The sequence below is a fragment of the Perca flavescens genome, chromosome 15, assembly GCF_004354835.1.
Source record: "Perca flavescens isolate YP-PL-M2 chromosome 15, PFLA_1.0, whole genome shotgun sequence".
Classification (NCBI taxonomy): domain Eukaryota; kingdom Metazoa; phylum Chordata; class Actinopteri; order Perciformes; family Percidae; genus Perca; species Perca flavescens.
In genome coordinates, this window is record NC_041345.1 from 4,553,855 (window position 1) to 4,567,554 (window position 13,700).

General features: G+C 42.0%; 1 protein-coding gene and 1 pseudogene across 1 annotated transcript; both read left to right on the top strand.

Moving 5' to 3' along the window:
• The window catches only part of LOC114569036 (interferon-induced very large GTPase 1-like), a 103,820-nt pseudogene that overhangs the window by 55,799 nt on the left and 34,321 nt on the right, over window positions 1-13,700 (top strand).
• LOC114568879 (cdc42 effector protein 1-like) lies at window positions 4,809-12,865 on the top strand. The gene is given in 4 exon segments (XM_028598513.1): window positions 4,809-4,895; window positions 5,878-6,428; window positions 12,385-12,411; window positions 12,414-12,865. Coding segments are annotated over 3 exon segments (933 nt in total). The 5' UTR covers window positions 4,809-4,895; window positions 5,878-5,974.

The following is a 13,700-nucleotide window of genomic DNA, read 5'->3' on the forward strand; positions in this document are numbered from 1 at the left end:
GGTGGTGAGACTATGTTTGGTGGAAACAATCAAAATCAATTGGTCACCGTGCTGCTCCAGTGGAACCACAGAACAACTGTGCTCTGGTCGGGCCAGATCTCAGATCAGTGGGTTGTCAGGGAGGTGGCGTCATGGTGAGAGAGACTGTCCTCGACATATACCAAACATCTGGACACTGTGTGTCTGTCCCTGCAGCGGCGTGGGTCTTCAGTGGACACTGCAATGACGAGCCAAAGGACCAAAAATATGTGCATAATGATAGGTTAACTGTGTGATTTAAAAATGCGGATACATTTTATATGACTGTGATGTGACACCATGAAGGCAGCTGGAAAAATGTTTTTCAAAAGAGGGAGATCATGACATTGTGATACAAAAATAGGAAAAATGAAAAAGGAGTTCAACATGCCGCAAATCACTTACACTTAAGACTTTTTTAAAGAAGACTATTATTGAGCTTTCCTTTAAAGGGCCACTTTAACTGTGTCTCTTGCTAGGTGGAAGTTTGAGAGGCAACATTTCCTTATGCTCTCTGTCATCATGTGTTTGCACCGCACTGCCGCTTGGCCTTGTTTCTCCGTTCTGTTGACAAAAAATCATAAAACTAGTGAATGATGTTGAGTTAAACCTGACCATAAAGACTTACTTGGTTGCTTAGCCTGCTGTTGTTTTGTAACGTTTCTGTGTGCTGTAAAAAGGAGTCATTGAACTGGTTGAAGAGGTCTAATGTGCAGTGAATTCTTATCTCAAATGCCTCTTCTTGTGAGTTATGTTGTTGACTCTGTAGTGCATTAAGCAAAGTGTGTGAAAGAGGGAGTGAACAGGAAGTTCATTTACAAGTCACAGTGCTGTGAGAAATATGTCATATCACACTCATCTGTGCTGACAATCTGATACTGTCAGACATGGTCCCGTGTCATCACACCAAGATATCGCACATCTAATCGGTTATGATTACTGTACACCCATTAATCATCACAGTTGTAGGACTGCAGGCAGTAGACACACACACACCCTTACCATAAGGACCTGGCAGGCGTGTGTATTGCCACATTGCAGAAGTAGATCTTTTTAAACTGAGCGCATGTTGTATTTTGGGGCCAATGCGTAATGGTCATGGTGCACTGACCTCAGCCACAGTTAGCTGGTTCTGTGCTGTAAAGGACCCGGGCCATCCGGTCCAGCGGAGGAAGCAACCTCAGAGCTGACCCACTGCCCTGTGTGTGTGTGTGTGTGTGTGTGTGTGTGTGTGTAAGTGCATGTACGAGCCCACAGATGTACAGTATGTCTTTCTGAGCTACAGTGATTGAAGGTCCCTCAAATGTCACCAGAGCCCTGCTCTGCAATTTGTGGCTCTGTGGTACCAGATGTTTGCCTAACACATTTAATCTGCTCACACCAAAAGAGACTGACAGAGAAGGGAAACAGTTCTGGCAGTATGTGTGTGTGTGTGTTTGTGACAGACGGGAAAGAAAGATAAAAATGTCACAAGATTGATTGAAAGGAAAAGCTGAAAATAGAAGTCTGGTTAAAAGAAAACACATAAAAAAAGGGGGTTAAAATGTGTTTCTTATCAGCTTCCTCAGATCCTTTATTTGATGACCATAATGGATGGCGTCTGGCCTGCTCATCCCACCCCCCCCTCCACACACCCCATCTGTCTCTGTCTGCAATCACTTAGGCAGCTCACGCAAAAAACAGGCTTGTTTATGGACATCTGCAGGTACAACTTGTAGATAAATGACACGTTCGGCAGATCTAAATGTCTTTCTGTGTGTTTCTAATGAGGCCATGAAGTTCCCAAAGTGAACTCCTGTGCTGTTATTACTCTTTATTGTGCATGAAGAGATCTGAGTTGAGCTGCGTTTACTGCTCACAAAGCCATGAAAGAAAAAGGAAAGCATGTAAGGCTGATAGCAGGGTAAAAGAAATTGGCAGCTATAAAAGCAGGAGAAAACATCTTAATTACACCATGAAAAGCTGTGAATTCAGCATTAAATGACTGAAATACAACAGCTAAATGAAGGACTGAAAAAGAGAAAAGAAAAACTCTAGTTAGGTAATTAGGGGTGGGAATAGTATCCAAAGGTATTCTTATAAATCTGGGAACTAGTGTTTCCGATATGATTCTATCCAAACTTGGTGTTGACTGACAGTGGATGTTTTTCTCCCTCGCTAATGTTTATCTGCCTCTCACCTACTTGTGCCCCACAAGCCCTAATCTCCACTTTAAGCTAAATGTTACTGAACTGGGGGATCAGACATGGTCAGGCAACGGCTAAAATCCACCATACCTCCCTATGATGGATTTCTCTGTATGAATCGTCGCTCTCCTAACTCTATTTGTCACACCCATACTTTCATCTTCCCTCCTTCCCTATTCCTAGGTTACAGACAGTGAATGCTCCTTGTGATGGCCTCCCCCCTGGCCATTTGTCCTGTTGAAAAACTGGGATTAGTCAAAGATTTAGGGATGGTAATCTGAGCCCAGGTCAGTGCCCAGTAAGAGTGGCACCATCAGCTTGTTCAAGTTCTTATATCACAGGTCCAGATTGGCCTGGCCATGACGTTAATCCAACACTGGATGCGGTTTGAGAGGTCATGTGGTTAGAGCTACCAGTGCTCGCTATCCAGGAAAAATAGATTCACAGGGCCTTTGGAGGTTTTTTTTGGTGACATCTCTGAAAGGGGCTGCACATGTTCAACTGGCTGTTGTTATGTCACATAAAGTTGTTTAATTAAAAAGAAATTGTAAAAAATTGCAAGGATCCCCTCTAACATAAAGTTCACATTTGGAACATCCATACTTTAAAATAAACTGCAAATAACAATTATTTTATTGACCAATTAGTCAATAATTTTTCCAATTAATTAAAAAAGTCTTTACAATTTTAAGAAATAGTGAAAAATGCCACAATTTCTCAGTCCAAGGCGGCATCTTTAAAGAGCATTTTCTGTCCAACCAGCCGTCACAAACCAGATGATAAAAACCAGCGAAAAGATATGGCGGGTTAGCTCAGTTGGTAGAGCAGGCGACATATATAGATATAGTATATATCTTATTATATATCTTATATAGTTTACTCCTCAACACAGGTATCCTGCTCTGCCTTTGAGAAAATGAAAGCTCAGATGGGCCGATCTGGAATCTTCTACTTATGAGGTCATAAGGAGCAAGGTTACCTCCTTTCTCTGCTTTGCCCGCCCAGAGAATTTGGCCCACCCATGAGAGAGAGAGAGAGAGACATCATGGCTTTCAAGCGAACAAAGTGCCCCCCCCTCCACCTTGCCCCCCTCTCTCCTCCTCAATAGCTACAGACACAGAAATGGCACATCCTAAGGAAAGATCATTGTGGGACTGGCTCTAGTGGCTGGAATTCTGCACCAAGGCTGAATTTTGGGAAAGAGATTTCAGATACAGTATTAGGGGACCACTAAGGTCTATATAAAAGAGACTTCAGATACAGTATTGGGGACCACTAAGGTCTATATAAAAGAGACTTCAGATACAGTATTAGGGACCACTAAGGCCTATATAAAAGAGACTTCAGATACAGTATTAGGGGACCACTAAGGCCTATATAAAAGAGACTTCAGATACAGTATTAGGGGACCAATAAGGTCTATATAAAAGAGACTTCAGATACAGTATTAGGGGACCACTAAGGTCTATATAAAAGAGACTTCAGATACAGTATTAGGGGACCACTAAGGTCTATATAAAAGAGACTTCAGATACAGTATTAGGGGACCACTAAGGTCTATATAAAAGAGACTTCAGATACAGTATTAGGGGACCACTAAAGGTCTATATAAAAGAGACTTCAGATACAGTATTAGGGGACCACTAAGGTCTATATAAAAGCATCCAAAGAGCACCATGTCATGGGACCTTTAATAAACAAACAGAGAAAAGCAACAAATGTTTGGCATTTGTGCTCAATAGATAACTTAAATAAATAGATAATCAAAATAGTTAAACATTGTCTGTAGATTGACTAATCCCTATTCACGTCATTGCGAAAATAAATATAATTGTAAACTGTAAGTGCTGTTCACTCAGGAGAGAATATGGAAAGTGCTTGTGCTGAAATGAATATTAATCAAATGAAAGTACACAAAAGACTCTTCGAAGTCCCTGTTGTACTCAGGTTTTATTTGTCAAGTTCAGTTGCTGAACAAATTCTGGAGGACCTGCTGACTCCTCAGGCGACCGAGAGAGAACAACATTCCCATCTTCAGTCAGTCCAGAGTTTTAGTTGTGTGACACATTTATGTGCGCCTGAATGCCCCTGCTTTAGTCTTTGGTCTTAGTCTGTAACTCACATCTCTCTCCCTTTTCTCTTTGTCTGTTCTAGCTGGCCTTAAGTGAACTGAATGAAAACACAGGAGGCCCTCTACCTGGAACCTATCGGGGAACTAAGTGGATTGAAGAAGGCAGAGAGCAAGTGAGGGAGGGAAGACAGAAGGGATTAGCAGCTAATCCAGTGCATGGACAATCCTGGATGAGCCTTATTTTTTTCTTCCACGATGATGCAGACAAAACAGTCGCTGGATTACTTCACACTTCTTTATTGGCCTTTTTTAAGAACGCTTCCCCACCTTTTCCTCTGCTCTGATTGTTTTCGTTGCCTCTCAAAGGTCTGGTGCCTTGGGTACAAAGGGGACCGAGGAACTGAGGATAAAGACGCAGGAGCGACAGGCCTGGTGACAGGATGTCCCATGGACAGTGTGGTGCCACACATGGATAAACGGCTTTAGTGGTAGGCGGTGCATGGCAGTGGACCCTGAGCTCTCTCTGCTTGGACTTTGAGGAAGACAAGTGCATGAGACGCACACAATCCTCTCGAAAGTAGAGATCTATTGGAAGCTCATGCAAAAAGGACTCGCTGCCAGTAAGCTACAGAGTGGAGACACTGCTGTGTTGCCATTCAGATTATGATTACAGAAAATGGTTCTTCATGCATGCGTTTCATTCAGTTGCTTGAGAAAGGTGTAGGTGTGATGCTGCAGTAAAGAGAATAGCGGACACGTCAGACAAACTAATTTACTAATCCTTGTAAATCAACCCGAAACCTAAATAGTAGTGAGAAGGGAAGCCAAAGTCTGTGGGAAAATGGCTCTATAAAGTGACTCAATCCAATTACATTTCCTAAACAGAGTTATTTATACATGTGTGTGCTGGTAAAACTCTCAGTTTGTTTTTAAAATTCGAGCTATACGTACATAAAAGCTTCTTTTATTAGGTTTGGGTAAAAGGCAAATTAAAGAGACTTCCGGTGAGGTGATCCTCTTAGTGTTGTAAGTAAAATGTAAATTGAGACTGACTACAAGTCAGTTCTCCACATCTAGAATGAAGTGAAGACACAGTGCAAACACCAGTATATTTCATGACTTTTGTCACTCAAACCAGCTACGTTGATGCACTTAAATCACGTCTAAAGTTATTTGCAGTTGCGGCTTGACTTTGTTTTTCTAAACTGAACCAACCAACAAGAGTCCAGCCAGCCCTAAACTCTCCAACCGCATACGCTGTGGTAACCAGAGGAAACAAAGTATCGCCTTGTAATTCATCTCCTTTGTTATTTTGTCACAGCTGAAAGCTGCTGTTGTGCAGGAGAAGTGAGCTGAGCGTTTGGTCATGTGCAGTACTAACGGTACATGAGAGGAGAAAAGAGAAATAGTAGAAACTGGCATCTTTTCAGTGTAGCTCCAAAAGGGAAACCGTGGGCCGACGGTGGATGAATAGTTGGCTCTGGCCGTGTGGAGAATGCATTATACACACATTCTCTGCCGGCTAAACAACCACATTTTTGTGTTTTCTGTTCTCACTGTCCCGGCATTTTAATTAATTTTTTTCTCTCTCTGGTTTTACAGTGGACCCTAAACTGGAATTCAAACTTGACTGACATGTTATCTGAGCTCAGACGCTCTCATTTAAATTAAAGGGAAATTACACAACTTTCCTGTCACAATGAGTCTGGGAAAACTGCCAGGGATCAAGGGCCTTGTGTCTGGCTCGCAGGGGAAACGTCGTTTCAAGAGCGAACTCTCTGTGGACATGATCAGCCCGCCGCTGGGTGACTTCCGACACACTATGCATGTTGGTCGTGGCGGGGAAGTGTTTGGTGACACTTCCTTCCTTAGCAACTACGGGGGCAACCGGGAACCAGGAAGTCCAGACTCAGCAAACAGCTCCAGGACGACCGGGTTCTTCACACGCACCTTTCGGCATGTACGGAAGAACTCGGTGCCGCGTCCGCGAGGGGGCTCCCGGGACTTGTCATCCACGCCACCAGACGTCTCACCCATCATCAAGAACGCCATCTCCCTGCCCCAGCTGAACATGGACTCCCCCAATGGGTGCCTACAGAGGGTGCTGTTCCCCAGCTCCATCAGCTCGACAGATGACTCCTTCTGCACATATGGTGAGATAATATAGGAAATCACTGCATGGGTCAGAGTTTAGGAAGCCCATCTGACCCAGCAAGATCATCGGCCCTGTTCAGACCTGGCATTAACATCAGCGAGGGTGGTCCGATCACAAGTAGACAGCAGAACAGGTGGGAATGCACCCAAGACACGTTGAGGATGCATTGAGATCCGATCGCTCAGACCACATTTAGAGGTGGCCACATTCGTTTAGCAGTGTGTACATGCGCCTCTTAACTCGATAATAAAGCCGTAAAGTAGGCTAACTTTCAACTCAGGACAGGTAACTGCGATCAGCTTCGTGGGAAATGTATAATTAATACCACCGACATAACCAATCACACTATGACAGACGCTCCACTTAGGGACCGTTTGGTATTTATGGACCACGGAGGAAAATAGGAAAGGAAAATGAAAGCTCAGATGAGCCGTTTTGGAATCTGCTTGTTATGAGGTCATAACAAGCAAGGTTACCTCCCCTTTCTCTGCTTTGCCCGCCCAGAGAATTTGGCCAATCCATGAGAGAGAGAGAGAGACATCATGGCTTTCAAACGAGAAAAGTGGCAGATGGTCAAGGCCACACCCCCACCCTCCACCTTGCCCCCCCCCCTCCTCCTCAATAGATACAGACACAGAAATGGCACATCCTAAGGAAAGTTCATTGTGGGACTGGCTCTAGTGGCTGTAATTCTGCACCAAGGCTGAATTTCGGGAAAGAGACTTCAGATACAGTATTAGGGGACCACTAAGGTCTATATAAAAGAGACTTCAGATACAGTATTAGGGGACCACTAAGGCCTATATAAAAGAGACTTCAGATACAGTATTAGGGGACCACTAAGGTCTATATAAAAGAGACTTCAGATACAGTATTAGGGGACCACTAAGGTCTATATAAAAGAGACTTCAGATACAGTATTAGGGGACCACTAAGGTCTATATAAAAGAGACTTCAGATACAGTATTAGGGGACCACTAAGGTCTATATAAAAGAGACTTCAGATACAGTATTAGGGGACCACTAAGGTCTATATAAAAGAGACTTCAGATACAGTATTAGGGGACCACTAAGGTCTATATAAAAGAGACTTCAGATACAGTATTAGGGGACCACTAAGGCCTATATAAAAGACTTCAGATACAGTATTAGGGGACCACTAAGGTCTATATAAAAGAGACTTCAGATACAGTATTAGGGGACCACTAAGGTCTATATAAAAGAGACTTCAGATACAGTATTAGGGGACCACTAAGGTTTATATAAAAGAGACTTCAGATACAGTATTAGGGGACCACTAAGGCCTATATAAAAGAGACTTCAGATACAGTATTAGAGGACCACTAAGGTCTATATAAAAGAGACTTCAGATACAGTATTAGGGGACCACTAAGGCCTATATAAAAGAGACTTCAGATACAGTATTAGGGGACCACTAAGGTCTATATAAAAGAGACTTCAGATACAGTATTAGGGGACCACTAAGGTCTATATAAAAGAGACTTCAGATACAGTATTAGGGGACCACTAAGGCCTATTATAAAAGCATCCAAAGAGCACCATGTCATGGGACCTTTAAACGGCGAGAAGTGGAGGAAGCCTAGTGACGAGTCCATAGCAACTAGTTTGTGTGTTGAATGTTACCCAGAGTGCCTTGCTGAATGGTCTCAACGTTTTATCGTTTTATTTCATGTGAATACTAGTTTACTAGAGGAGTAACTTAGTATTTGAAGTAATGCAGGAAGTGTGCATTTAGTTTCCACGCTTATTGTGTTTCCACAACAATGTTAGTGAGTAAATCTACTGAAATGGCCCCTACACCATAACAGAGGAGTGGGATGTGTAAGATGAGAATGCAGAGGTTTAGTCCAATATGTCATGGCTGTAAAAAAAACAATGGGATTCTATATATATATATTCCAAGTGCAAACCAGTACAGAAGGTGACAATAGATTGTGGGGAGATTGTAATGCCTTTTTTCAAAGTTGTTTTGGAGGGTCATAGATTAGTTTTTGCTGGTGATGGATGGTCATGTCTTTTTTGGCTAATGGTCCCAAAACTTCTCTGGTGGTCCCTTATATAAATAACGAACAGTCCGTTAGCACTAACAGCATCGTTTAATTTTAAATGAATGTAGCCTACTGGCAGTCTGGCACACATGGGTGCTCAGTGTTTTCCGTCGGTGCACCCACGGTATCGGCGCCTGTGTGTACGCGTCTGTGTACTGCCCACTCAACTGACGTCCTCTGCGTAAGCTGAAGTGTAGCATTCTGAAATTGCGTGAACTGAGTTTGTCCACAACGTCTGAAAATTTCAGAAAGCCCATTGAGATAAATTACAAGTGCATCAAAGATCTTGACCTCAATTTTTCAATCTAACGTGTTACATTAGATAATATATGACTTTTTACTGTAGAGTATGGTCTAGACCTACTCTATCTGTAAAGTGTCCTGAGATCACTTCTGTTATGACTTGACACTATGAATACGATTGAATTTAATTGAAATAGAAATTTGGATACAAATCAACAAAGACTGCAATCAAGAAAAACAGGTATACTTCAGCAAAACAATTCAAAGTGTGGTTTCTAAGTGTTAATATAATATAATTTAAATAAATGATAAGATTTGGTAAGATCAGATTCATGAGTTACCGGCTCAGAAGTTCACTCCAACATGAAGTCATATGGAGCAATTGTGTCTGATGGGAAATATCAAGATCCTGGAGGAAGCATACAGTTAGAACATTTTCTTAAGGTTACAGGAAGCTCAGAGTCAATGTTCAAAATGATAGTGTTAGTGGAAGACCAGCACTGTATTATTCACCCTGAATTATGTGCAAAAAGTAAGATAAGCATTACAGTTGGAATTCTCACTATTCACTATCGAGCAGACCAAACAGAATAAAGTCCTGATTGGTGCAAACAGGACTATAAATGCCAGTGAACACACAAACAGAGAGGGTGATGTAGCTCTCTTGGCAACATCGCTCTCACATTCCTCCAAGACAACCGGCAAACAGGCGGCTTCTTCTGAGTCATCTGGATTCACCTAGGCAACACCTGTACACAATTCAGTCTATAAACACAAACACACACAGCTGGTTTGGAAGACACAAAGATACTTAGTGGGCATTTTCCTGTGATCTATGTGTGCATGTGTCACTGCCTGCCTGAGTGCACACCATAAACGCACCATTCATTATATCTGCTAACCAATCGGAGCTTATCAGGCAGCAGTGTGCACAGTCTGGACTGGAAATCCCCTCCCCATCTCCAGATCCCTTACCCAATTCATAAGGAATTTGCCCAAACTGAGTGATGTGGAGCCGGCATAAAAGGAGTTTGGGAGTTTTTTCTTATCAGTGGGTTTAGTTTCTCAATTCATCGTCCATGTAATTATTTCCATCCGTCTTCTCTTATTCTCTCAGATGTTTACATGAGTTTGTCACAAATGTCATTATCCACTGCTTCACTGATTTCAGTCTTGAAAGCAAAGTTCATCAATAGTGAAAAATCAAGTAGTATTTCAAAACTAAGTATACTGTAGTTGCCAACTGTGTATTCATAAAAAAACTCAACATTTACATTATAATCCTGCAATCAAAATTTAACCTGCAAATGTAACCTAAGAAGGTAAACGCTCCAGCAACACTTGTAGTATAAAGAGCAACTTTTTTATCAGATCAGACCAACACGTTTCAGCTTGAGGCCTTTATCAGGGCTTTTAATAGACTCCCTATGCTACCATCATGAAACACCATAGATATTTCACTCCCTCTCTCTCTGGTTTTTCTCTCTTTCTGTCCCCTTTCAGAAGAATCATACAGCTCTTAAATGTCTTCCTGTTTTCTACTGTCTGACAGACATCTGAGTCCTTCCCTGCAGGGAAGTTTCAGCAGTCTGTTACTGGGTTGTTACATACTGCCACTCTGTGGTGAAAAGATTCAATTGCTAGACTAACAGTAACTCAGCTTGTACTTAACTGCTCCTCAGATCACTGCAGGTTAATGCTGATGCTAGGCTAAACTTACATAATAAGTTTGTCCAAAGAAAGCATATTTAGATTTTGCAGCTAAATAAGCCTGCTGAATGCAATTTCTCTCTCTCTCTCTCTCTCTCTGGTTTTTCTCTCTTTCTGTCCCCTTCCAGTAGCATCATACAGCTCTTAAATGTCTTCCTGTTTTCTACTGTCTGACAGACATCTGAGTCCTTCCCTGCAGGGAAGTTTCAGCAGTCTGTTACTGGGTTGTTACATACTGCCACTCTGTGGTGAAAAGATTCAATTGCTAGACTAACAGTAACTCAGCTTGTACTTAACTGCTCCTCAGATCACTGCAGGTTAATGCTGATGCTAGGCTAAACTTACATAATAAGTTTGTCCAAAGAAAGCATATTTAGATTTTGCAGCTAAATAAGCCTGCTGAATGCAATTTCTCTCTCTCTCTCTCTCTCTCTCTGGTTTTTCTCTCTTTCTGTCCCCTTCCAGTAGCATCATACAGCTCTTAAATGTCTTCCTGTTTTCTACTGTCTGACAGACATCTGAGTCCTTCCCTGCAGGGAAGTTTCAGCAGTCTGTTACTGGGTTGTTACATACTGCCACTCTGTGGTGAAAAGAATTCTTTGCTTTCATAGACTAATAGTAACTCAGCTTGTATTTAAGGCCCCATAGTTTAGATTTGTGAGGACTATGGTCAACTGCTCCTCAGATCTCTGCAGGGTAAATCCAGACAGCTAGCTAGACTATCCGTCCAATCTTTTTCTGTTGCACGACTAAAACAACTTTTGAACGTACACATGTTCCACCAAAACAAGTTCCTTCCCGAGGCTGTTTTGCAGAGTCACCGCGGCTCTGTCCGGCGCTTAGCACCGCCCAAGACGATTGTGATTGGTTTAAAGACATGCCAATAAACCAGAGCATGTTTTTCTCCCATCCCGGGAATGCTGTGTGGACTAGCCAGACCTTCTTCTTGCAATGCGAGACTATTCCCTCTTCCTCTTTCTTTTTAAGTGCGTTGTCTTTGGTTGAAAATAACATGATTCAGTATGTTTTCCAAAAATATTGTATTTTCATTTAGATTTTAGATTGTATTTAGGTTGTGGATCTGCATTTCGAGGATTATCAAGTCAAAAAATCCACAGATTTAATTTCAATAATGCTAACTTTTCACATTTTGAATGAGTACTGACTGAGAGACGGACTGTAGTGATGATGTCTTCTATCCTGGAGCTGCTCTATAAACAGTGAATAATGGGAGTAATATAGGTCACACAGACACAGTATGGCAATTTAATTGGGATATGGGGACTTTTTAGATTTACTCAAATAATATTAACCTGCATGCAGCTAATATTTCTCATTATCTATTTTACTGTTCAAATCTCTAAAATAGCACAATGTCCAATCGGTTGGATTTCCCTTTAAGTGTCATCAGAAGATTGAACTTTACAAAGTGCCTTCAAGTTCAAAATGTACAAAAACATGATTTTATATTCAACGACTTCAAACCAAAATCCTAAAAAAAAAACTACTACTAATGGGCTTGAAATGGAAATGGAAATTGATTTATTTGAAACAGGGACAATGCACAAATAAACATCATTAAACTTGTTATAGAAGAGAATATGTCTTGGTTATAGCAACAATTGCTAATTTCCACCTGTAGTCCCTGGGCAGGTATGACAAATTTAAAAAACAATTAACAGTTTTAAATAGAAATATAAATGACATGGTGTCCATAGTAATTAAAAACAAGCAGTTTAGTAAAAACAGGGGCGTCATCAGCCCTCTCTCTCTCTCCCCCTCCCAGCACACACACACTACAAACATGGTTTGTGACATACATTGGGATCATTCTGTTCCTAAGTTAAGAAAGTCTCTTTTTCTTTATGTCGTGTCATTAGTTCAGATCATTTCAGTGACTTCAGAGTGTTTTCTTCTTCTGTCTGTCTGCAGGTCTACAGTCTGGATTTGTCACTCTGCCCGCCTCTCTCGCATTGACAGACAGTTTTATGATGGAGACGTGCAGAAAGGGTCTCTACCCGACAGCGGTGGCTTCACGCTGACTCGCTCAGACTCCCTCATGTCGTTCACTGTAGACCTCGGCCCTTCTCTTATGACTGAGGTGCTGAGCTTGATCGACAACCCCAGCTGCCTTCAGGCGTCCAATCACAGCCAGGCAGCAGGCGAGGAAGAGGAAGGAGAGGACCACAGCTCTCTAACAGAGACGCCTGTGCAGAGCCCTGAGCTGACTTCACCCAACCCCTCCATGAGTAGCAGGTCATTCAGCAGTAACATGAACAACAGGGGGGGCTCTTGTAGCGTGGACTGGGCAGAGCAAGAGGAGGGGGGGTCACTGAGGACTCCAGATGTGCACTGGGTCTCCTCAGAGAGCGGAGCCGGCGATGGAGGCAGAACGGTTCCAGAGGGCGGCTGACGTGCTGTCTCGTCATTATGGTGGAGGCTCCTTCACAAAGGGAACCAGGATGGGCAACGACACCCCCTCTCCTGCTTTGGCCCAAAGCAGCAAAACACCGTATGCCTTTTCTGAAGAGGAGGAAGAGGTCAAAGTCTAGATGTTGAAAGTCTTTCTGAACGAGAGCAGGAACTTTATTGATTCAATAAACCCATAGAAACCTTCCAGTGATTGGAATTCTTGGTTTATTTCAAGTCAGAGAGGCTGAACATTGTGTGATATTCTGTTCTTCAATAGAAACATGCTTCCTCTTCTCACATGGGGAAGTCAGTGATCAGCTACCAGATCCTGGTCTGTATTCAGTTTCTGCAGGATGGATGTTTGATGCTGATCTCGACCCTGGACCTTCCCCTCTCTCTGCACTACGTTGCTGCCATGATTTTATAGATTGACTCTAGAGATAAGTCACTGAATGAGTCGGACACCACACAATAGATTCTTGTCAAGACTAAATATTAATAATGACTTTTTAAGTTTCATCAGTAACAAAAATGTAAAAGTGAATAAAAAATGTCACACCTGCATTAATCATCATCTTAACAGTCAACTGAATATAACCGGGAAAAATCACTTTTGAATGGACTTTGATTTTTAGATTTTTTTACACTGTACATAATCATGATGTTCAACAGTAAAAATGTGTTTTACATTAATAAAGATCTTCAGGTTCAAAGGTCTGAGGCATCAAGCTGAACCTGGAATTTGGGAAATAAAGTTTTATAACACTTGAGATGAAACCTCTGTAGATTGTAAAATAATTAACTGTAATCTGGAATAATGGTGTTATAAACCTAAC